The sequence below is a fragment of the Stenella coeruleoalba genome (genome assembly GCF_951394435.1).
Source record: "Stenella coeruleoalba genome assembly, chromosome: 5".
Taxonomy (NCBI): Eukaryota; Metazoa; Chordata; class Mammalia; order Artiodactyla; family Delphinidae; genus Stenella; species Stenella coeruleoalba.
The window spans coordinates 76,761,629-76,784,053 of record NC_137150.1 but is presented as its reverse complement, the minus strand read 5'-3'; the positions used below and the strand labels follow the sequence as shown (position 1 = coordinate 76,784,053).

Below are 22,425 nucleotides of genomic sequence, written 5' to 3'. Positions count from 1 at the left end.
TGAGGACACCAGTGAGCCAAGAAAGGTTAACTGTGCTCTGTAACACAGAGGAACATAGTGAGCTGGGATCAGCTGAATAGAGCAAATAAGATATCAGACACCAAGTTATGTTTCTGGGCCCTTTGTTCATTGTTGGGCTGTTCCCGACATCCTGGAACAAAAACTCCCCGTTACATCTAGGACTTCAAGGGTGTCTGCTGATGCATTTTAGAAAAGTCCATGGTGATGAAAGAGTTGAGGAGTGGGAATTTATTCTGAGAATCAGAATCCCTAATTTATTCCTCAGCCTTCTCCAGTTGGGTCTTCTTTTTCAAATCCAGTTGGATCTTTTTTTTTCCCAATCATTTTTATTATTTGCCTTTCTAGGAAGTGCCAACCAAGACCCAGATAAGGTTGCAGCAGCCATAATTGATGCCATTGAAGACTTTATTCAGAAAGGATTGGTCCAGTCTATGAAAAAAGTTAAAGTTGTTATCTTTCTGCCTCAATTACTGGATGTGTTTTATGCCATCATGAAAAAAAGAGAAGGATCTCAGGCTTCTCCCCAGCAGTCTATGATGTCTAAAATGACATGTGAGTTGTTCATTTTTATGAAATACGTGTTCCTAATATTGATGTCACATGAGAAATAGCTATTTTTTTTTCTGGTAGTTTATTAGCTTTTTTCCAGCTTTATGGAGATAGAGTTGACATACATCACTGTATAAGTTTGAGGTATACAGCATAATGGTTTGACTTACATATATTGTGAAACGAATACCACAATAAGTTTAGTTAGCATCCATCATGTCACACAGATACAATAAAAAGAAAAGAATTTTTTCCTTGTGACAAGAACTCTCTTAACAACTTTCATATCTATCATATAGTAGTGTTAACTACAGTCATTAAAGAAGGTTTCTGGACCCAGTTCCAATGTGTATGGAGGCTTCCCTGTGCCTACAAGCAATTCTCAGACACCAGCAGGGTGTCTGAGGATTCAACTCAATTCTGACATCATCTACCCAGAGATGGAATCAGATTCCACAGGTAAAGGGCTCAGTGCCCAAGACTGCCTTCCGCTTCAGATACCAAGCACAAGCCAAATACTGTATATATGGGAAAAATATTTGGTCATTCTGACCAAATATATTTTTTCATATATATATATATATATATATATATATATGTTTTTTTTTTTTTTTTTGCAGTATGCGGGCCTCTCAGTGTTGTGGCCTCTCCCGTTGCGGAGCACAGGCTCCGGACGCGCAGGCTCAGCAGCCATGCCTCACTGGTCCAGCCGCTCCGCAGCATGTGGGATCTTCCCAGACCGGGGCACGAACCCGTGTCCCCTGCATCAGCAGGCGGACTCTCAACCACTGCGCCACCAAGGAAGCCCTATTTTTTCTTATAAATCACAATATTACAATCATCATTCTGTACATTACATCCCTAGTACTTATTTATCTTGTAATTGGAAGTTTGTATCTTTTGACCGCCTTTCTCCAATCTCCTCCCACCCTCACCCCGCTTTACTAGGAGTAATTTATGGTTACTCCTAGTAACCATAAATCTGATCTCTTTTTCTATGAGTTTTTTTTTTTCAGATTCTGCATATCAGTGAGGTCATACAGTATTTGTCTTTCTCTGTCTGACTTGAAATAGCTAATCTTTAGTGAACTGTCACAGAGATATTAAGAAAACAATCCCATTTATAATTGCATCAAAAAGAATAAAATACCCAGGAATACATTTAACCAAGGAGGTGAAAGACCTGTATCATGAAAATATACAACATTGATGAAAGAAACTGAAGAAGATACAAATAAATGGAAAGATAGTTCATGCTCATGGATTGGAAGGATTAATATTGTTAAAATATCCATACTACTTAAAGCAATCTACAGATTCAATGCTATCCCTATCAAAATTCCAGTGGCACTTCTGAGGTAGAACAAACAGACTTGAAACCATAAAACTCCTACAAGAAAACATATGGGTGAGCTCCTCAACACTGGTCTTAGCAATGATTGTTTAGATTTTACACTAAAATTACAAAAGCAAAATGAATAAGTGGGACTACATCAAACTGAAAATCTACACAGCAAAGGACATCATAAACAAAATGAAAAGAGAACCCACTGAGTGGGAGAAAATATTTGCAAATCGTATATCTGATAAGGGGTTAAATCCAAAATATATAAAGAACTCATACAACAATAGAAAAAACCCCAAACAATTTGATTTTAAAATAGAGTATCTGAATAGACGTTTTTCCAAAAAGATATACAACTGGCCAATAGGTACATGAAAAGGTGCTCAACATCATTAATCATCAGGGAAATGGAAATCAAAATCATAATGAGTGATCACCTCACATGATAGAACAGCTATTATCAAAAAGACAAGGGAGGGACTTCCCTGGTGGCACAGTGGTTAAGACTCCGTGCTCCCAATGCAGGGGGCCCAGGTTCAGTCCCTGGTCAGGGAACTAGATCCCACATGCACGCCACAACTAAGAGCTCACATGCCACAACTAAGGAGCAGGTGAGCTGCAACTAAGGAGCCCGCCTGCTGCAACTAAGACCCAGTGCAACCAAATAAATAAATAAAATATTTAAAAAAAAGACAAGGGACTTCCCTTGTGGTCCAGTGGTTAAGACTCCATGCTTCCACTGCAGGGGACATGGGTTTGATCCCTGGTCAGGGAACTAAAATCCCACATACCACATGTCACAGCCAAAAAAAAAAGTATTAAAAACTCAAATGTTAAGACCTGACCATAAAACTCCTAGAAGAAAACATAGGGGAAAATAAATGATTTAAAAAAAAAAAAAGACAAGAAATAACAAGTGTTGGTGAGGATGTGGAGAAAAGGGAACCCTCATGCACTGTTGGTGGGAATGTAAATTGGTGCAGCTACTGTGGAAAACAGCATGGAGGTTCCTCAAAAGTCTAGAAATAGAACTACCATAGGATCCAGCAATTCCACTTCTGGGTATTTATCTGAAGGAAATGAAATCACTCTCTGGAATCCATGTTCACTGCAGCATTATTTTCAGTAGCCACAACATGGAAACATTGAAAGATGAATTATAAAGAAGATGTGGTGTATATGGAATATTACTCAGGCATAAAAAAGAAGGAAATCCTGCTACATGCAACAACATGTGTGGACCTTGAGGGCATTATGCTCAATGAAATAAGACAGAGAAAGACAAATACTGTATGATAGCACTTATACAAAGGACAGATTGGTGATTGCCGGTGGGTGCAGGGGGTGTGGGAGTTGGGTGAAATGGGTGAAGTTGGTCAAAAGGGTAAAAGCATCCAGTTATAAGATAAACAAGTCCTAGGGTTGTAATGTACAGCATGGTGACAAAGAAAGAGAGAGAGGAAGAGAGGAAGGAGGGAGGGAGGGAGGAGGGAGGGAGGGAAGAGGGAGGGAGGAAGGAAGAAGGAAAGAAAGAAAGAGCTAATCTTCCTTTCTTTTCTTTTTTAGCATTCTTGGGCTTCTCAAGTAAATCTCCCCCAAAACAGACTCCTTTGGTTTTAGAAAAGAAAACAGAATCAGCAATATTTCAGGTATGTGGTGAAAATGTAAAAAGTGTAGAAAACGTCCTCTTCTGGATACAGGATCTCATTCAAAAGGAACAGTGTCCCTACACCAGTGAAGATGAATGTATCAAAAACTTTGATGTAAAGGAATACCAGGAATTGAATGAGCTTCAGAAGAAGTTAAATATTTCCATTTCCTTGGACCGTGAAAGGCCTTTGATTGAGGTTTCTGGAATTACCAAAGATGTGGTACAGGTTAGAAATGCAATTGAGGACATGATCAAGAGAGTTAGATTGTCCAAAGAACAGGAATACCTGGCAGATCGTACCAGTGATTTTGTGGAATGGCAATATAAGGACGATAAAAATTTTCATAGTTTTGACAAAATTACCAATATGCAACTGGAGGATGCAAAGAAACAAAAGAGAAAGACAATTGATGTTAAAATTAATCATCAGAGCTACACAGTGGACTTGAAAACATACACTGCTACAGATGCAAAGGGAAAGAGTTTACCTGTTCGGCGCCATACAAAATCTGAAGGTGAATCAAACTTTCATGCTTCTTGTCCATTACTTTATGCCTGTGATGTGTGTTGTACATACATCAAAATGTTGTTCAAGTAGATAAAATCCAAGTACCCTTATGGAAGAAAATAGAAAACTTGGTCTCAGCTGAAGGAGCTTACACTTTGGCCACGAAAATACAGCACAGGGTGTACCCAACAGCTGATCATTATTATCTTAATGGTAACAATAGTCAAATGTTGCATTTGTTCTCATCTCTACAGTTTACAAGCTTCCCGGAGCCAGTTTTGCTGGGGAGGTAATGGCTGCTTCTGTCAGGAAAGGGAAAGCCATGGGCTGTAAAGAAGCCCAAGCCTTTCTAGAACAAAAGACTGAAGACAGCCTAGTCAGAGAGTGGGCACTCTGTGTCTGTGACTGATGACCCAGAGTGGATGGGGAGCCTGAAGGATCTTCTCCCAGAAGTCACTGGCTCCTCTGCCCCGAGGATAAGATTCTTTGACGCACACATGAGGAAGCAGTCTTCAAGATTCCTGAGAAGGGAATACTTGTCTTGTGTAGTCAGCTATTCCTGCCTTTGAACCACATAAATCCCCCACTGAAAACTACTGAATTGGCTTTCAGTACATTGAGAGATCAATGTGAACGAATTCCTCAGACTCTGAGCAACCCTGGGGAAATGACAAGTCAAATACAGTATTCTGTTTAGCAGACGGGGAGACAGAGCTGCCACCACAACCTGCCATGTAGCAAAACCTCCCACCCACCCAACTGTTAAGGATGCTGTGAAGAATAATGAAAGAATAGATGTGGAAGGCCTGGTGGTTGTGGTGAGTTCTGGCAAAAAGCCATGCATTTGTAAGCAAAACATTAATGACTATTTATTGAAAACATTGTAGGGAAATCATTTATATTATATGTAAAATTATTAAATTATGACAGATTAGAGACTGAACAGAATATGCAGCTGAGTTACATTACACCGATAGTTCTCAAATCTGAGCATGATCAAACTTGTTAAGATGCAGGTACCCAGGTTCCACCCTCAGAGATATTGATTCGGTAGATCTGTGAAGTTTTTTTGTTTGTTTGTTTGTTTTTTTGCGGTACACGGGCCTCTCACTGCTGTGGCCTCCCCCGTTGCGGAGCACAGGCTCCGGACGCGCAGGCTCAGCGGCCATGGCGCACGGGCCCATCCGCTCCGCGGCATGTGGGATCTTCCTGGACCGGGGCACGAACCCGCGTCCCCTGCGTCGGCAGGCGGACTCTCAACCACTGCGCCACCAGGGAAGCCCTGTGAGTTTTTTTTTAAGCAAGTGTTATAGTTGGTTCTGAGGCGGGTTATCTGTGGTCCACATTTTGAAAACATTCTTCTAGAAAGATAAGGGGCTTCTTGAACACCTTGAATTAGGAGATTGTAAAACAAGAGCACAAATGATACTCAGTTTTTCAAAGCATACCAGGAATGTGGACTATGCGGATGAGCCTTTCTAGGTGCGAGGGAGTTTTCAAATGTCTACTTTGCAGTTGAGATCCCCTTATACTGGAGTGATATGAAGCAGCAGAAAGTCCGTGTGGTTGAGCTACAGCCTGATAATTCAGAATACAAAACTGTGGCAAGCAAGTTTAATGAGACCTGTGCACACCTCATCATAGAGAAGGTAAGCCTTCCGCTGACATGGAGTTTCTACACGGTGGAGATAGAGGTATCATCGTCCTGGATAAATACACTTTCATTCACTTCCTATCACATTTTTACCCAGAATTAGAAATATTTTACGGCAATTAGTTTTTAAATTCTAGATTCTACTCATGTCACTATGATTACTGAGACATTGAAATTCTTGTGTCAGTTATTACAATCTATTAGATTGTAATATATTAGAATAATAAAGATATATGTTTACTTTGTGAAGCAAGCTAATAATAACTCCTAGATATGGCTCCACAGTTGGAGTTGATAACTAGCAAAGTTGGAGTTGATAACTAGCACATCAGATCAGGACTATGTGCTTCTGCTCCTTGCTTCCTTGATAATCCAGCAGTCCTTTCCCTGTTCATTTCCCTTATTTTGGCATCTTCTGCTTTTAAACATTAATTTAGAAAGTTTCCTTTTTGAAATTATTTTTCTCCCTTGACTTCTAGGACAGTATTATTTTGATGCTTGCTTCTCCTTCTTTTAACTAATGTTCCTTTCATTTTCACTGGCATCTGTTCTTCCTCTAAACCCCTAATCCTAGGTAACCCACAGGATTTATATTTTGGTATTCTGTCTCTGCAGTTCACCAGGGAACGTTTTTACTCTTCTTGGCTGCAGCTATTATTTCAGTGTTGATAGCTCTTAAATCAACATCACCGACCTGGATCTTTGACTCAAGTTCTAGAACTTGAGTTCCCAAGTGGCCTAAAAAAGTCTCCACTTGAATATCTGTCTGCTAAATCAATTTCCCTAAAATCTAACTCATCTCATCATTTCCCCTTCCTTCCTGCTTTCTGTCTTTGGTTCCACCACTTTCTGAGTAAAGCTAGAGATCTTTGAGTACCTTCCCTTCATCTGTAATAACAAGTCTGCCAGTAAGGCCTGCATTGTCTTTCTTTGCAAATTTTCTCTTATTCCCTATTTGTACTGCCACCACTCTGTTTATTCATGTACTTAATAATACATATATTATTATTATTACATAATAATTCAAAAAAGATTTGAAGCGTACTACAAAGATATACCTTCAGATAACAAATATGGACAAAAAGAAAAGTAGGGCAGGGAAATTAAGATAATTACAGAGGTATTGTTAGTTCACAAAAATACGTAACATGACGTCCTAGATAGTTACTAGAGGAGGCCCTCAAATTTGTCCTTGATCTGCCTAGTAGACAAAGTAAAGAAGTAAACACTCAGCTATAAGATTCATAATGTCCATAAATCAAAGAGCAAAGCATTTGATCAGGAGACTCAACAGTTTTTCACAATACTGAGACTGACTCCTGAAAGAGTTCTCCTGTGAATAAGTACTAGAGAACATCTTCAGAATCATCCTCACAGTAAATTCAGTATCAAATTTTATACCATTTGTTTTTAATCCCTCAATGTAGGAAGGAGAGGAATAGGTTAGAGAGATTGCTGAGTCACAGGTATGAAATGTGCAGTGTGGGTAATATAGTCAATAATTGTATCATATCTTTGTATGGTGACTGATCATGGCTGGGCTTATCTTGGTGATCATTTTGAAATATATGGAGGTATTGAATCACTATGCTGTGTAACAGGAACTAGCAGTGTTGTAGGTCAGTTATACTTCAAAAATAAACAAACTCATAGAAAAAGAGATCAGATTTGTGGTTACCAGAGACAGGGGGTATAGGGAGAGGGAACTGGGTGAAAGGTAGGCAAAAGGTACAAACTTGCAGTTATAAGATAAATGAGTACTGGGGTTGTAATGTACAACATGATAAATATAATCAACAGTGCTTTCATACACTATATTATGTGTGAAAGTTGTTGGGAGAGTGGTGGATCCTGGGAGTTCTCATCACAAGGAAAAAATTTCTTTAATTTTCTATCTATATGAGATGACGGATGTTCACTGGACTTACGATGATCTTTTCATGATATATGTAAGTCAAACCACTATGCTGTACATCTTAAACTTATACAGTGCTATATGAACGTAAACTATATCTTAATAAAACTGGAAGAATAAATAACCTTGCCAAGTAGATAGATCCCTGTATGTTGAGCAAAACAATTATATGTGGTACCAAGAAAATGTAATTCAAGTACGCAGCTCTTTCATGGTCTGGTTCTGAGACAATAAGTTTCATTAAAGATACCAATTACAGTCCTCTGGGAGTGGCTGACTGGCACACTGTGATGAGATGTCAAGTCCAAATTGAGCAGGACCACCCAGTTGACCAGAAATGTCTGCACTGGGCCCTGGAGTCTTACCATGTGTTGGCAGACCTTCACCAGAGAAATGACTTCACTACCCTTTTGTAGTGGAACCCTTTTTTCAAATAAAATCTTATGTGAAATCCCAGTCTATGACACCAGTAAAAGCAGAGCTAGGCTGTACTTAAGGCACCTCTGTGGAGGTGTCTAGTAGTGCAAAAGCGCTAACATGAGAAATGGGTGGTCTGTCATCCTTCATGACTGTCATGTCTTGTGACGACGATTTTTTAACACCCATGAACTTCCACCTAGATTCAACAATTTTGTAACATTTGCTTTTTTTCCCCTCACTCTGTTTTTCCTGAAACAATTGAAAGTAAGTTGCAGATATCATGACACTCCTAAATATTATAGCATATGTATCCTAAGAATAGAAACATTCTCTTAAATAACATAAATATCATTATCCTTTATAATAATATCCAATAGAAGGTCAATATTCAAATCACCCCTGTTGCTCTAAACAGCTTTCTTATAACTTCCTCCCAATCCCTGCCCCCAATCTGGACTCACACATTGCATTTTGTCATTGTGTCTCCTTCATCTCTTCTGATATAGAACAGTACTCCTGCATTTTTAAACATTATATTTCATGACATTGAAATTTTAGAAGAGTTTAAGCTAGTTGTATTGTAGAATGTTCCACATTCTGGCTCTGTCTCACCTAGATTTTTTAAGAATCCAAGCAGTTTTACAGATTCTAGATTTGTCTGATTGCCCATGGTGTCATCTAATTTATTCCTCTATCCGCTTTATTTATGGTAAGCTTGGAGTTAGGTTGAAAGGCTTGGGTAAATTCAGATGAATATTTTTTGCAAGAATATATTTTGTAGGTGAGGCATCAAAGAAGCTTTATTTATTTATTTACTTTTATTGAACTATTGTTGATTTACAATACTGTGTTAGTTTCTGGTATACAGCAAAGTGACTCAGATATGTGTGTGTGTGTATATATAATATGTATATAATTTTATATACATATTTACCCTTTCATCCCACTACTTTTCAGTCCTTCTTGTATTTCTGTGCCTCATCTGGGGTCATTTTCCTCTGGCTTTAGTATTTCTTCTAGTGCAGGTCTGGTAGTGATGAATTCTCTCAGTTTGTCTGAAAATTTATTTCACCCTCATTCTTTGAAGGATATTTTTGCTGGGTACAAAATTCTGAATTGGTAGTCATTTTCTTTAAGCACTTTGAAGAAGTTACTCTGTTATCTTCTGACTTTGTTTCACTCTGCACTTCCCTTCTCTCCAGGAACTTGGCTCAAATCCTTGTTGCCTTCAAACAGACTTTTTTCCCCACTAGCTCTTCTAGTAGTTGTTGGCAAGAAGTTTGGTCTGATACAAGTAGTCTATCATAGCCAGAGCCTGCTGCTAAAATAAGCCTACTAAGTAAAGCTTAGAATTTATCCTACTAGGAAAACAGACTCAGATTACTGTGTTCAAAATTACTTGAAATAATTTTCTTTGTGTGGTTATTAAATTTTAAAAGGGTTTGTGCTCACTTCAGCATATACACTAAAAAAGGGTGAGAAACAAGAATAAAAGGACTAAGAAATTAAGAATGGTTTCAAAACTCGGTGTGAATAAAATTTTAAGGCTTTTAAAAATGAGTAAAATAAATAAGATTTAAAGTAAATAGAAATAAATTGGAAGTAGTTTGAAGATTAGAAACTCAGTTGTAGGTAAAAGGAAAAATAAAATTTAAGATTATAAATTGGATCAACAAAATACATGATAATGCTGAGACTTGGAACTAGAGGGCAAACTGTATCTTTTTTTTAAATTAATTAATTTTATTTATTTTTGGCTGCACTGGGTCTTCGTTGCTGCACGTGGGCTTTCTCTAGTTGTGGCAGGCGGGGGCTACTCTTTGTTGCGGTGCATGGGCTTCTCATTGTGGTGGCTTCTCCTGTTGCAGAGCACGGGCTCTAGGTGCCCGGGCTTCAATAGTTGTGGCACAAGGGCTCGGTAGTTGTGGCTCGTGGGCTCTAGAGCGCAGGCTCAGTAGTTGTGGTGCATGCGGCATGTGGGATCTTCCCTGACCAGGGCTCGAACCCACATCCCCTGAATTGGCAGGTGGATTCTGAACCACTGTGCCACCAGAGAAGCCTGCAAACTTAATTGTATTAAGGTGTATTCATTGTATCTTAATTAAAAACGGGAAACCCAAAACTGAAAAAAAAAAAAAAGAAGAACCCAATAAAGGCAGGTAATAATAGTGTCAGACTCGAGAGTTCCCTGGACTGGAAGATTCTGACCACATGGAACCTTCACCTTATGCCTGTCCATGAGGGTCCTTGCCTCCCTTACCCACCCTTCACTCTTTCCCAAGTCAACCTTATGAAACTGCCACCACCTGGTGATTAGGGGAGTGTAGAAACTGATCTGCAACCCAAGACCCAAGGAGTTTCCACCACAGCCCTGGAGGCCAAAGAGTATGGTCAAAGCATGGCCACTTTGGTCTATAACCAGATCCCCTCCCACCAGGATTCATGCCCCACTCTTCCAACTGGACCAGAGATTAATTTTCACTAATTAATTTCCTTCTTGCCTAGACACTAGTGCTTCTCCCACTATTAGAATACTCTCTCACTGGAGGAGAGAGACAAAGTGACATAGTGAGGTAGATGGCAACAGGAGCAGTTAGGAGTTGAAGAGGCTTTGGTCAGCCAAGTTCAAATAATGAGGACTTAAGATCCTAAACATTGTCTGCTCTCATGTGGTACATAAAAGATGTTTAAAATTAAATTAACGTTCTTACCAAGGCCTGTTTCTGTGAAACTCTGGATCTAAAAAGACTTCTGAATGTAGAAATTTGCCATCTGGCATTGAATTTGCTGTTTTTTGTAATTTGTATATACTTATGAGAAATAATGGTCGTGTTTCATCTGTTGTATCTTGCCAAGGGCTCTTGGCACTGACAGCAAATTTTTCCTTATTGATTTGCAGATTGAGAGGATCCAGAATCCAGAGCTCTGGAAACACTACCAGACAAAGAAAAACAACATGGACGCCAAAAATGGCCAATTAATAAATGAGAAGCTGCTCTTCCATGGGACAGATGCCGACTCAGTGACACTTGTGAACGGAAAAGGCTTTAACCGCAGTTATGCTGGAAAGAATGGTAAGGACGCAAGTAATCTGGCTGCTTCAAATGAGGTGTCAGCCATGAGAACCCAAGCTGGCTGGGGACAGTATGGATGGTGTTGTGTTCTCTCATTGTTGGGGGCCATGTTACAGCCAAAGTTTTAGGTTAGACTCACTATATTTCATCCCGAAGGGACTGACTGGCCCTTCAGGGTGGGGGAATGATTTTTAAGAATAAAAAACCAGGGACTTCCCTGGTGGCACAGTGGTTAAGAATCTGCCTGCCAATGCAGGGGACACGGGTTCGAGCCCTGGTCCAGGAAGATCCCACATGCCACAGAGCAATTAAGCCCGTGCGCCACAACTACTGAGCCTGCGCTCTAGAGCCCACGTGCCACAACTACTGAAGCCTGTGTGCCTAGAGCCCATGCTCCGCAACAAGAGAAGCCACTGCAATGAGAAGCCCGCGCACCACAACGAAGAGTAGCCCCCGCTCGCCTCAACTAGAGGAAGCCTGCACGCAGCAACGAAGACCCAACATAACCAAAAAAAAAAAAAAAAAAAGAATAAAAAACACACACAAAAAATTTAAAAGAAGCTTTAGAGAGAACTGAACATTATTTTAACATTATTTGACATATTGGGTCAACATGTCAAATTATAGACTAAATTGAAATCCTTAAAGATGTTTTGTTTTTCTCTTCACAGCTACGGCATACGGAAAGGGAACCTATTTCGCTGTCAGTGCCCATTATTCTGCCAGTGATACATACTCCAGACCGGACGCAAATGGGAAGAAGCGTATGTATTATGTGCGAGTACTCACTGGATCCTACACAGTTGGAAACAAGTCATTAATTGTGCCTCCTCTAAGGGACCCCCAAAATCCTACTGACTCATATGACACTGTCACAGATTGTGTGCAAAATCCAAATTTATTTGTGGTATTTTATGACTACCAGGCTTACCCAGAGTACCTCATCACTTTTAGACATTAACATTTTGGTATCCTTTGCAGAAGATACTCATCTATACATAGCTAACTGTAAAGCAAGCTGTAGGTTTTTTTTCTCTTAACAGCTTTTTCTAAGATCAGAGGACCCTTGTCACTGAAATCAGACATTCTCCAGCCTCTCTTTCAAAACTGGAATGAACCTCTCTTGAGAATTTGAGAATTTAATTGGATAACTTAGAGTTACAACTGTGTGTCCTCAACCATGGATATCACATCTGTAGACGTACAGGTGTTTATTTCCAGGAAGGAGAGTGTAACATTAATCTGTCTTTTTTTTTAAATTGGGGTATAGTTGCTTTACAATGTTGTGTTCGTCTCTGCTATACAACCAAGTGAATCAGCTATGTGTATACATACATCCCCTCCCTCTTGGATCTCCCCCCCACCCCCGCCACCCCACCCATCTAGGTCACCACAGAGCACTGAGCTGAGCTCCCTGTGCTATACAGCAGGTACCCACTAGCCATCTATTTTACACTGGTAATGTATACATGTCAATCCCAATCTCCCAGTTCATCCCACCCCCACTTCCCCCTCCACGTCCACACATCCGTTCTTTACGTCTTCATCTCTATTCCTGCCCTGAAAATAGGTTCATCTGTACCATTTTTCTAGATTCCACATGTAAGAATAACATTAATCTTAAAGGCAGAGGACACAGTGATATAACTTCAGCTGCCACTGAGAGACAGCTGGTATCATGTCAGGACTCCATACTGCTGTGGGGAGCACAGTATTACTAAGTGGGTGGGGCTGCTGTCTTCCCTGGGTGCAGGGATGGCGTCTAATTTTCTTTATCCCTGGGCTGAGGTCTGTGCCTGATGTACAATAGATGCTGCATAAGTGTTTCATAAACCACTTAAGAATGAAGAAGCCCTGTCAGACTCCTAACCAAAGTGGGAACCATCTCTTCAACACCCTTGACTTATTGTCACTTTGCCTCAAATCGATGAGATTCCATGGCAGGGAGCTTTTTCACAAAGCAGCCTATGGACATGTGGGACAGCTCTGGTCAGGGCTCTGGGACTGCAATGCAGCCACGTCCTGCACAGTCCGGGGGGCTGTGGTCTAGCTTGGGGACTAGGTGAGCTGTATCCCATGGAGTTGTGCAGTGCAGCAGCCCTGTTTCCAATTGGTTCTTTCTAAAGTTGAACCCAAATCTGCCTTTTTATAACTTTTATTCATGGTCTTAGTTCTGCCCAGTGGAAAAAAGGGATAATGCCTGCTATATTTTCAGTATGAAGCCCTTCTACTATGTTAAGATTAAATGAATCTAAGGGTATTAAATAGCACATTTTCCTTGGCAGCCTAGCTTCTGATGATTTTAAAGCCTTGTGCATAAATAAACCAAAGGAATTAAGCAGTCATATTACTAATTTGCTAACTCAGTAGCTATAGGATAGTAATGGAAAGTTTCTTTTTTAACTTCCTCAGGTAAATTTCAGATTCTAAAACTGTTTATTGAGTGCCTCCATTAACCAGGTACTATAAGAGGTGCTTTCACATAACAGTATTTATTTTCTTCCCCCAAACACTCTTGTGAGGTAAGAATTATACCCCCATTTTAAAGCTGAGGAAACTGATGCTCAGAACACAAGAAGCTTCCTTGCCTTAAGTTGCCTGGGTAACAGGCCTCAGAGCCAGCAACTGAATCTGGGTCTCTGTGTCATCAAGCCCCTTGCTCTTCCCACTATAGAACATGGCTTCTAGATTAATGTTACTGATTCAGGAATATCTCAGACAATCTGTGAATTATCCTCATATTTCCTTGGCCTTGTCCCTTCTGGCTTTGGTTTTCATTGTAGAGTCTCTTTATTTGAAGTTCTATAGGCCAAGAGGCCAGAGCTATGCCCATGGGGAGCCAGGACAGATGATGAACTTGGATGCTAGGGGTCACCAGGAGGATAAAGGCCCCAGGGAGCAATGCCTGCACTTCAAGAAAAGGAGGTTGAGGGGGCCATAGTTGCTGCTTCATTAAACACAGATGTCTTGAAATTTTTCTTGCTGTTGCTGTTTTTTAAGTGGATTGGCAAAGACTTCTTATTGCTTAGGAGTAGCTTCCCAGCCACTGGCATCTGAACTTGGGCTTGACAATGAATGTAAGAAATAAAAAAGGAGAGACGTGCTCTCTAATTTGTTCTTGTTCTCCAGTGGTTTGGTTAACTTAGGCAAGGATGAATATCAGGGTGTATTGCACCAAGTATGATGATTCAGTCTGTAGATGTTATAGTTACCCTCAGTCTAAAGACATATGTCATACAACACAGGGAACATGGCCAATATTTTATAATAACTGTAAATGGAGTACAACCTTTAAAAATTGTGAATCACTGTACTGTACACATGCAACATATAATATACATCAACTATACTTCAATAAAAAATTTTTAAAATAAATATTTCCTCCTTTTTGAATAAAATGCTTGGAAAATGTTATTTGGTGGTTAAACATCTTTATCCTTTAGGGCAAATACAGGAGAGCTTGATGATAAACACAGGCCACTGCTGATAAAAGACCACAACTAAACATGACAGCATCAAGGTATCCTCACAGTATCAATAGCATTCAGCTGAAAATTACAGGAAGGGCACAGTACAGCTTTAGTTCAGTAAATCTGAAGGGCGGATTGACCCCAAGAAGTAGCCCCTGCTAAAACACGCCCACTTCGAGCCTGTGTTAGGTCTTGGTGGTCTACTCCAGGGCCAGAGATTCTTAAACTTCTTTGCTATTTGAAGCACTTCAGGTGCTTGCTGAGACTGCAAAATCTGGCCCATCCCAAAGGAGGCAAATTCTATAGCTCTAGAGTGGTACCCAGACATCTGCATCTTCAGCAAGCCCCTCAAATGATTCTGATATCCCTGATACCCAGAGCTGCTTAGGACTTTCATGGGCCCCAGGCAATTTTGCCTTGGTAGGCCCCTTACTCCATGAAAAGTATTAAACATGATACTTCGCTACTGCATTGGTATAAACATGAAGGTAATGAAACTAGATTATATTCTTTTTTTTATTTTTAAAGAAACTAAAACATTTCTGTAGACCCTAAAAGCTCAGGGGCCCTAGCTACTTTGCCTTCCGGATAGATCACCCTGCTTATACGTGGATACTGTAACTTTAGGTGTAACACTTCAATCCCTCTAACCCCTGGAGGGTCAACGTATTAATATTTATTTAATAATTGAGTTCACTCATTCGGGCAGGCTCTTCTGAGAAATGCAGGATGAAATGGGACCCTACTTGGTGGCTGACCATCTCTCCCTTTGACTGTCTTTTCTCCTTCCCACACTCCCCAGTTGCAGATAGCCAGGATCTCTTGCCGTGTCATAATCTCTATCTCTACAAAATTAGGAAATTATCTCCCAACACCCATTTACATTTCGAATGCATTCATATCAATGTCTTAACTCTCTACCCAGGTCTCTGCATGCCAGAAACTACTACCTCTAACTGAAATCAATACTTTGCCCTCAGAACAGCTTTCAAACCTTTCTGACCCTAACATACACTAAGAAATACATTTTATATCAGGCCCAGTACACACACAGATATAACTGAAAAGATTTATGAAGTATATTTACTCTGAAAGAAATTTTTCCTGGACAGTTTCACAAAATAATACTTATATTTTCTATTGAATTAACTGAAATTACATATCCTGCTCCATTAAAAAAAAAATGCTGGTCTCACCCACTAAATTGATTTTATGACTGGTTAATGGGTCACAATCTACAACTTGAAAAACACTGGTCCAAGTAATAGCAAATATAATAAAGTATCTGGGAGGGAGCGGGGGAGGGAACCCTGGGGGAGGGAGCGGGGGAGGGAATTCTGTGTGAAGGAGGGTATGGGGTGCTCTCAGTGAGGGCAGGTGTAAAAAAAATATATAGCTGAAGACAAATGTCTATTTCTGCGATAGGGATATACCTACTACAGGTAACAGACATCTCACCTTTAGCCACAACATCCTCTGCCCCAGTGTTTCTGAAGGAGTATCAGCCAACAAGGTCTCCTTTTTAAAAAATCCACTCAAATATTTAAGCAGCACCTACCATGTGCTGGGCACTGATCAAGACTCTGCAAATATACAATAATCAAAACAAAGTCCAAACCTTCATGCAGTGACATTCTCGTTGGGGGAGACAGTAATCAAATAAATAGGCAAATATATAGTAGTCAGATGGTGGTAAGTGCTACAGAAGGGTCTTTTTTCAGACCCTTCTTTTCCTGGGCATGTTCATTTCCCTTCCTCCTTTCTCCCAGAAAGTACGTACTCTCTTGGGATTTACTGATACCATCAGTTTGACCTGAGAAGGATGGGGCCAGTAGTCAATTCTTCTTAAAAGGTGACTTTGTGTATCTTTTCTGTTTTGAATGGTTACTGAGTTCAATATGTTTTTATAATTTTTAAATTCTTACTTAGACGGTAATGATAATAATTACCCCACATACTGCAAATGTAATGAGAGTGGGATCAAGTTCACTAAGCCAAGCTTTTAGTTAGTTTCAGGAGTCAGTAGCATTTGGTCCTTTTTATTCCAAGGCTGGTGTTCCTAGATGTCCCAGTTCCTTACACAAGGAGGCCTCTTATTGGGCCCCCACCTACTTTTCTCCTGATTGGTATTCTGCTCTGGATTACAGGGGTTAACCAGTGAGAATTCTACGGATTTGAGAAATGTGATCACTTCAGATCAAGGCTAGACTTCAACCTGCATTTGAATTAAGAGATCAAGAACTTAAAACAATCATAAATCTTCCCACACCATCTTATGACAAAGAATCCATGATAACTACTGAAATTAACAACTGCACCCCTACCTCCCAAAAAGCTAGAATTCACCCAATGGATGCATTAGATCAGGAGTTAGCAAACTTTTAAAGTATTTTCAGCTTTTCAAGCCATACTGCCTCTGTCACCACTCAACTCTGCCACCGTAACCCTAAAGCCACCACAGACAATATGTAAATGAATGGCATGGCTGTGTTCCAATGCAACCTTATTTACAAAAACAAGCAGCAGGTGACCCCTGCTGATGGAGACACTATTTCTTGGTGAGAACACTAGGGGCTTACATTTGAGATAGGCTGATGAGATAGGAAAGGAAAGGCAAAGGCACTGAAGAAAGAGGCCTACCAATAACAAAGAGCCAGGTTGTCCAAAGAGCAACGTGTATGCAAGAAGGTGGCAAGAGACTAAAATGTTAATTAGGTGAGAACAGGACATTTATAAGCATATGCAAATTGCCCTTTTGCCATTTCATCTTTTATTTTAAAACTATATTATTTTAAAAATATTCTTAAAGTATTACTGAAAAAGTTATTTTCTATTAGAGTCACAAACTTCTTCCTTGAATCAAAAGTTGTGCCACTATCCTGGTTACCTGTGGATTCACCAAGCAATCCAGCAAGTCATCTGTAGAAATGAATGTTTGGGAAGGGGCCACAGTACTATTTGAAGCCATTTGTTCCACAACTGCATTCTCACTTTCACTCATCATTCGTTGTCTCTTGGTACAATGCAGTTTTCCAAAGCGTTTTCCATTTTTGCCAACAAAGTCTTCACCATCACTTTCAAACATGCCTCCTCTTTCTGAGGGTGGTTCTTGGGAACCTGGTATCACAGGAACCAGATCAGGACCAAAGGGACTTGCTGCCTCCTGTTTAACTGTTCCCAAGGTTAAGTTGTGGCTACTAGTCTGTGCTCCCTCCACGTGGTTGTGCACATTTAATTCTTCCTTTATCACGTACTCTCCGTCTGTGCTCAGCGCTTGGGTTTCTACTACCTTAGATGTTCCATAATGATCAAAAAAAGCAGAAACGGCTCCATTTAAGTAGCGACAGTTGACTTCATGGGATGTTTCCTCAACCTAAGGAAAAAGAAAAACTCTTTAAAATGGTTATAGGCACTTACATAAATTGGAAAACAAATGTTCCAGCCGGGATTGGTTTATCACAGGATACTAACTGCCATGATGAAAACCAGAAGGGACCTACCTCAGTTGGGTTTAACCAGGCTCTAGTATCATGTGGATTCTCTGCAGTTTTCAGGGCACACACAAGCATGCGGGTGATTGCCTCTTCTACCCGGGCTTGGTGGTCCTCTTCCTAAATCAAGGTTAAAAAAAGACACATTTTTTCATTTGTCTCTGTGTCTCATTGCTTAAAACAGAGTAGAGTCTCTTAATTGTGTGTTCTGTTCTCTCATTAACATAAGATTTGTTACTGAAGGAATATGTTGTTGGCAGACCACAATTTTTATGTATTCACTCTCCTCTGCCATCTAGAAGAGTTTCAGAATATTTCACCAACCAAATTTAAGTGTGTATCCTATCTATAGACATAGACCTTAAGTATGAACCACCTTGTGGTTTTTTTCCCAATATTTTCCATTCTCTGACATGTTTAAAGTTAAAAAAAAAAAGAGTATTACATACAAAGGAATAATCCCTGTAGAGCAGTGGTCCCCAACCTTTTTGGCACAAGGACCGGTTTCACGGAAGACAGTTTTTCCACGGGATGTGGGGGGTGGATTGGTTCAGGCAGTAACATGAGCAATGGTTCAGGCGGTAATGCAAGCGATGGGGATCAATGGGGAGCGGCAGATGAAGTTTTGCTCACTTGCCCGCTGCTCACCTTCTGCTGTGCGGCCTGGTTACTAATAGGCCGTGGACCAGTATCGGTCCGCGGCCCAGGGGTTGGGGACCCCTGCTATAGAGGATCATTTTGATAAGCTAATTTCTTGAGGAACGGGAAATAATTATAATAAACATTCTTGGCCACAATAATGAGATGACTAAATATCTAAATATGTCTTTTTAAAGAGACAATAAGTATAAACTATGGTATTAATGATAAATTACATTATATATATATATGTGTGTATATATGTAAAATTTTTGGGCTTCCCTGGTGGCGCAGTGGTTGAGCGTCCGCCTGCTGATGCAGGGGACGCGAGTTCGTGCCCCGGTCCGGGAGGATCCCACATGCCGCGGAGTGGCTGGGCCCGTGAGCCATGGCCACTGAGCCTGCGCATCCAGAGCCTGTGCTCTGCGCTGGGAGAGGGCACAACAGTGAGAGGCCCGCGTACCGCAAAAAAAAAAAAAAAAAAAAATTTTTTTCTTTTTTTGGCCATCTTTTTTCTTGGCCACGCTGTGTGGCTTGTGGGATATTGGTTCCCCAACCAGGGATTGAACCCAGGCCCTCGGCAATGAAAGCAAAGAGTCCTAACCACTGGACTGCCAGGGAATTCCTAGTGATAAATTACATTAAAATCAATAGTTTCGTTCATCAAAAGATACCATAAAGGAAAAGACAAGCCAGATGTCTGTAACATATATAAGTGATAGGAGATGAATATGCAGAATATATAAAGAATCTGCACACATCAATAAGACAAATGACCTAATTTTTAAAAAATGGGCAAAAGACATGAAGACAAACATGTCAAAAAAAGAACAATTATAAGGTTAAAAACACAAGAAAATAGGCTTAGCTTCATTCATAATCAGGGAAATGCAAATCAAGAAACCCATGAAACTGGCAAAAGAGGGTCTGATAATTCCAAATGGTGGAGCAATGTGCTTGACAGGAATCTTGTTGATGGTGGAAAAACATGTAGGCATTATTTTATAAACTTGAGTATTGTGTACCCTATAGACCAGCAACTCCACTCCTAGATATATACATATATACATATTCTCTAGAGAAACTCTTGCACATGTGTACAAGAATATTCTATTTATAAAAGCAAAAGAAATTGGAAACAACCCAATTATCCATCAACAGAAAAATGAATCAAATTGTAGTACATTAACACAAGAGGATATTATATCATGGTGAAAATGAATGACCAGCTACGTGTGACAACACAGATGAATCTTAGAAACATAATGTTGAATTAATAAAATAAAGGCAAATCCCCAGGATGAGATACCACTTCACACTAGGAAGGCTATAATAAGCCAGATAACGACAAGTGTTGGCGAGGATATGAAGAAATCAGAATCTTCACAAATTGCTGGTGGGAATGTAAACAGTACAGCTGCTTTGAAAAACAGCCTGGCAATTCCCCAAAGGTTAAATGTAGAGTTACCAGACGGTTAATTTTATAAGTCAACTTGGCTAGGCTATGGTGACCAACTGCCTAGTCAAACACTAGTCTAGATGTCGCCGTGAAGGTGTTTCGTAGATGCGATTAACATTTATAATCAGCTGACTTTAGGTAAAAGGAGATTATCCTCAATAACGTGGGTGGACCTCATCCAATCAGTTGAAGGCCATAGGAGTAAAATTTAAGGTTTTCTGGAGAAGAGATTCTGCCTCAAGATTGCAACAGAAATCCTGAGTGAGTTTCCAGCCTGCCAGTGAGTTTCCAGACTGTTCTACAGATTTTGGACTACAGACTGCAACTTTAACTCTTGTCTGAATTCCCAGCCTGCTGGCCTGCCTTGGCCGATGTACCATATGACCCAGCAACTCCACTCCTAGGTACATACCGAGAGAAATGAAAGCATACATCCACACAAAAACTTGTACACGAATGTTAACAGTAGCATTATTCATAATAACCAAAAGTAGACACAACCCAAACGTCCATCACTTGATTAGTGGATAAACAAAATGTGGTATATCTGTACAATAAAAAATTTTTTAGCCATAAAAAAAAGGAATGAAGTACTGATACATGCTACTACATGGATGATTCTTGAAAACATTATGCTGAATGAAAGACGCCAGCCATAAAAAGTGTCCCCTTCAAATAGCTAAAACAGAAAAAAAAAAATTCTGTATAGTTTTAGAAGTAATGGGTATGGTTACAAGCAGGCAGGTGACAGCTCCACGATGGAATGAGCTATCTTGGGAGGCAAAGCATCTGTAAGGCTATTGTAGACGTGACTTTGGCACTGGGAGTGGAAGTGAACTCCTGGGAGTGGAAGTGAACTCCACGCATTCTACCTTGATATTTGCTCTGATTCCAATACAGCGTGCTGCAAGCAGAGTTTCTTTCTTTCTTTTTTTTCATGTATAGTATTTTTAAAGGTTTATTTTATACAGCAGTTTCTTATTAGTTATCTATCTGAAACTATTAGTGTATATATGTCAATCCCAACCTCCCAATTCATCCCCCCACTCTCCACCCGCCTGCTTTCCCCCCTTGGTGTCCATACGTTTGTTCTCTATATCTGTGTCTCTATTTCTGCCTTGCAAACCGGTTCATCTGTACCATGTTTCTAGATTTCACATATATGCATTAATATACAATATTTGTTTTTCTCTTTCTGACTTACTTCACTCTGTATGACAGTCTCTAGGTCCATCCATGTCTCTACAAGTGACCCAATTTCATTCCGTTTTATGGCTGAGTAATATTCTATTGTATATATGTACCACATCTTTATCCATTTGTCAGTTGATGGGCATTTAGGTTGCTTCCATGATCTGGCTATTGTAAATAGTGCTGCAATGAACATTGGGGTGCATATGTCTTTTTGAATTATGTTTTTCTCTGGGTATATGCCCTGTAGTGGGATTGCTGGGTCATATGGTAGTTCTATTTTTAGATTTTTAAGGAACCTCTATACTGTTCTCCATAGTGGCTGTATCAATTTACATTCCCACCAACAGTGTTAAGAGGGTTCGCTTTTCTCCACACCCTCTCCAGCATTTGTTGTTTGTAGATTTTCTGATGATGCCCATTCTAACCGGTGTGAGGTGATACCTCATTGTAGTTTTGATTTGCATTTCTCTAATAATTAGTAATGTTGAGCAGCTTTTCATATGCCTCTTGGCCATCTGTATGTCTTCTTTGGAGAAAAGTCTATTTAGGTCTTCTGCCCATTTTTTGATTGGGTTGTTTGTTTATTTACCGTTGAGCTGCATGAGCTGTTATATATTTTGGACATTAATCCTTTGTCTGTTGATTCGTTTGCAAATATTTTCTCCCATTCTAAAGGTTGTCTTTTTGTATTGTTTATAGTTTCCTTTGCTGTGCAAAGCTTTTAAGTTTCATTAGTTCCCATTTGTTTATTTTTGTTTTATTTCCATTACTCTAGGAGGTGGGTCAAAAAAGATCTTGCTGTGATTTATGTCAAAGAGTGTTCTGCCTATGTTCTCCTCTAAGAGTTTTATAGTATCTGGTCTTAAATTAGGTCTTTAATCCATTTGGAGTTTATTTCTGTGTATGGTGTTAGGGAGTATTCTAATTTCATTCTTTTACATGTAGCTGTCCAGTTTTCCCAGCACCACTTATTGAAGAGACTGTCTTTTCTCCATTGTGTATCCTTGCCTCCTTCTCATAGATTAGTTGACCATA

At 39.9% G+C, this 22,425-nt stretch overlaps 2 protein-coding genes across 4 annotated transcripts in view; one reads left to right on the top strand and one right to left on the bottom strand.

Moving 5' to 3' along the window:
* PARP14 (poly(ADP-ribose) polymerase family member 14) overlaps nt 1-12,695 on the top strand; it is a 46,531-nt gene extending 33,836 nt beyond the window's left edge. Inside the window, exons 13-17 of the mRNA XM_079921336.1 lie at nt 367-573; nt 3,482-4,081; nt 5,590-5,723; nt 10,963-11,137; nt 11,809-12,695. Coding sequence (XP_079777462.1) covers nt 367-573; nt 3,482-4,081; nt 5,590-5,723; nt 10,963-11,137; nt 11,809-12,098 — 1,406 coding nt within the window. The 3' untranslated portion in view covers nt 12,099-12,695. The remainder of the gene's footprint in view (nt 1-366; nt 574-3,481; nt 4,082-5,589; nt 5,724-10,962; nt 11,138-11,808) is intronic.
* Nucleotides 4,101-22,425, bottom strand: part of HSPBAP1 (HSPB1 associated protein 1) — a 67,409-nt gene continuing 49,084 nt past the window's right edge. Inside the window, exons 7-9 of one of the 3 annotated variants that reach the window (XM_079921338.1) lie at nt 18,108-18,218; nt 17,495-17,980; nt 4,101-4,180 (exon numbers count right to left, since the gene is read on the bottom strand). In XM_079921338.1, coding sequence (XP_079777464.1) covers nt 4,157-4,180; nt 17,495-17,980; nt 18,108-18,218 — 621 coding nt within the window. In that variant the 3' untranslated portion in view covers nt 4,101-4,156. Of the gene's footprint in view, nt 4,181-16,607; nt 17,981-18,107; nt 18,219-22,425 lie in introns of those variants that run through there. The other 2 variants (XM_079921339.1, XM_079921337.1) reach the window with 2 other exon arrangements.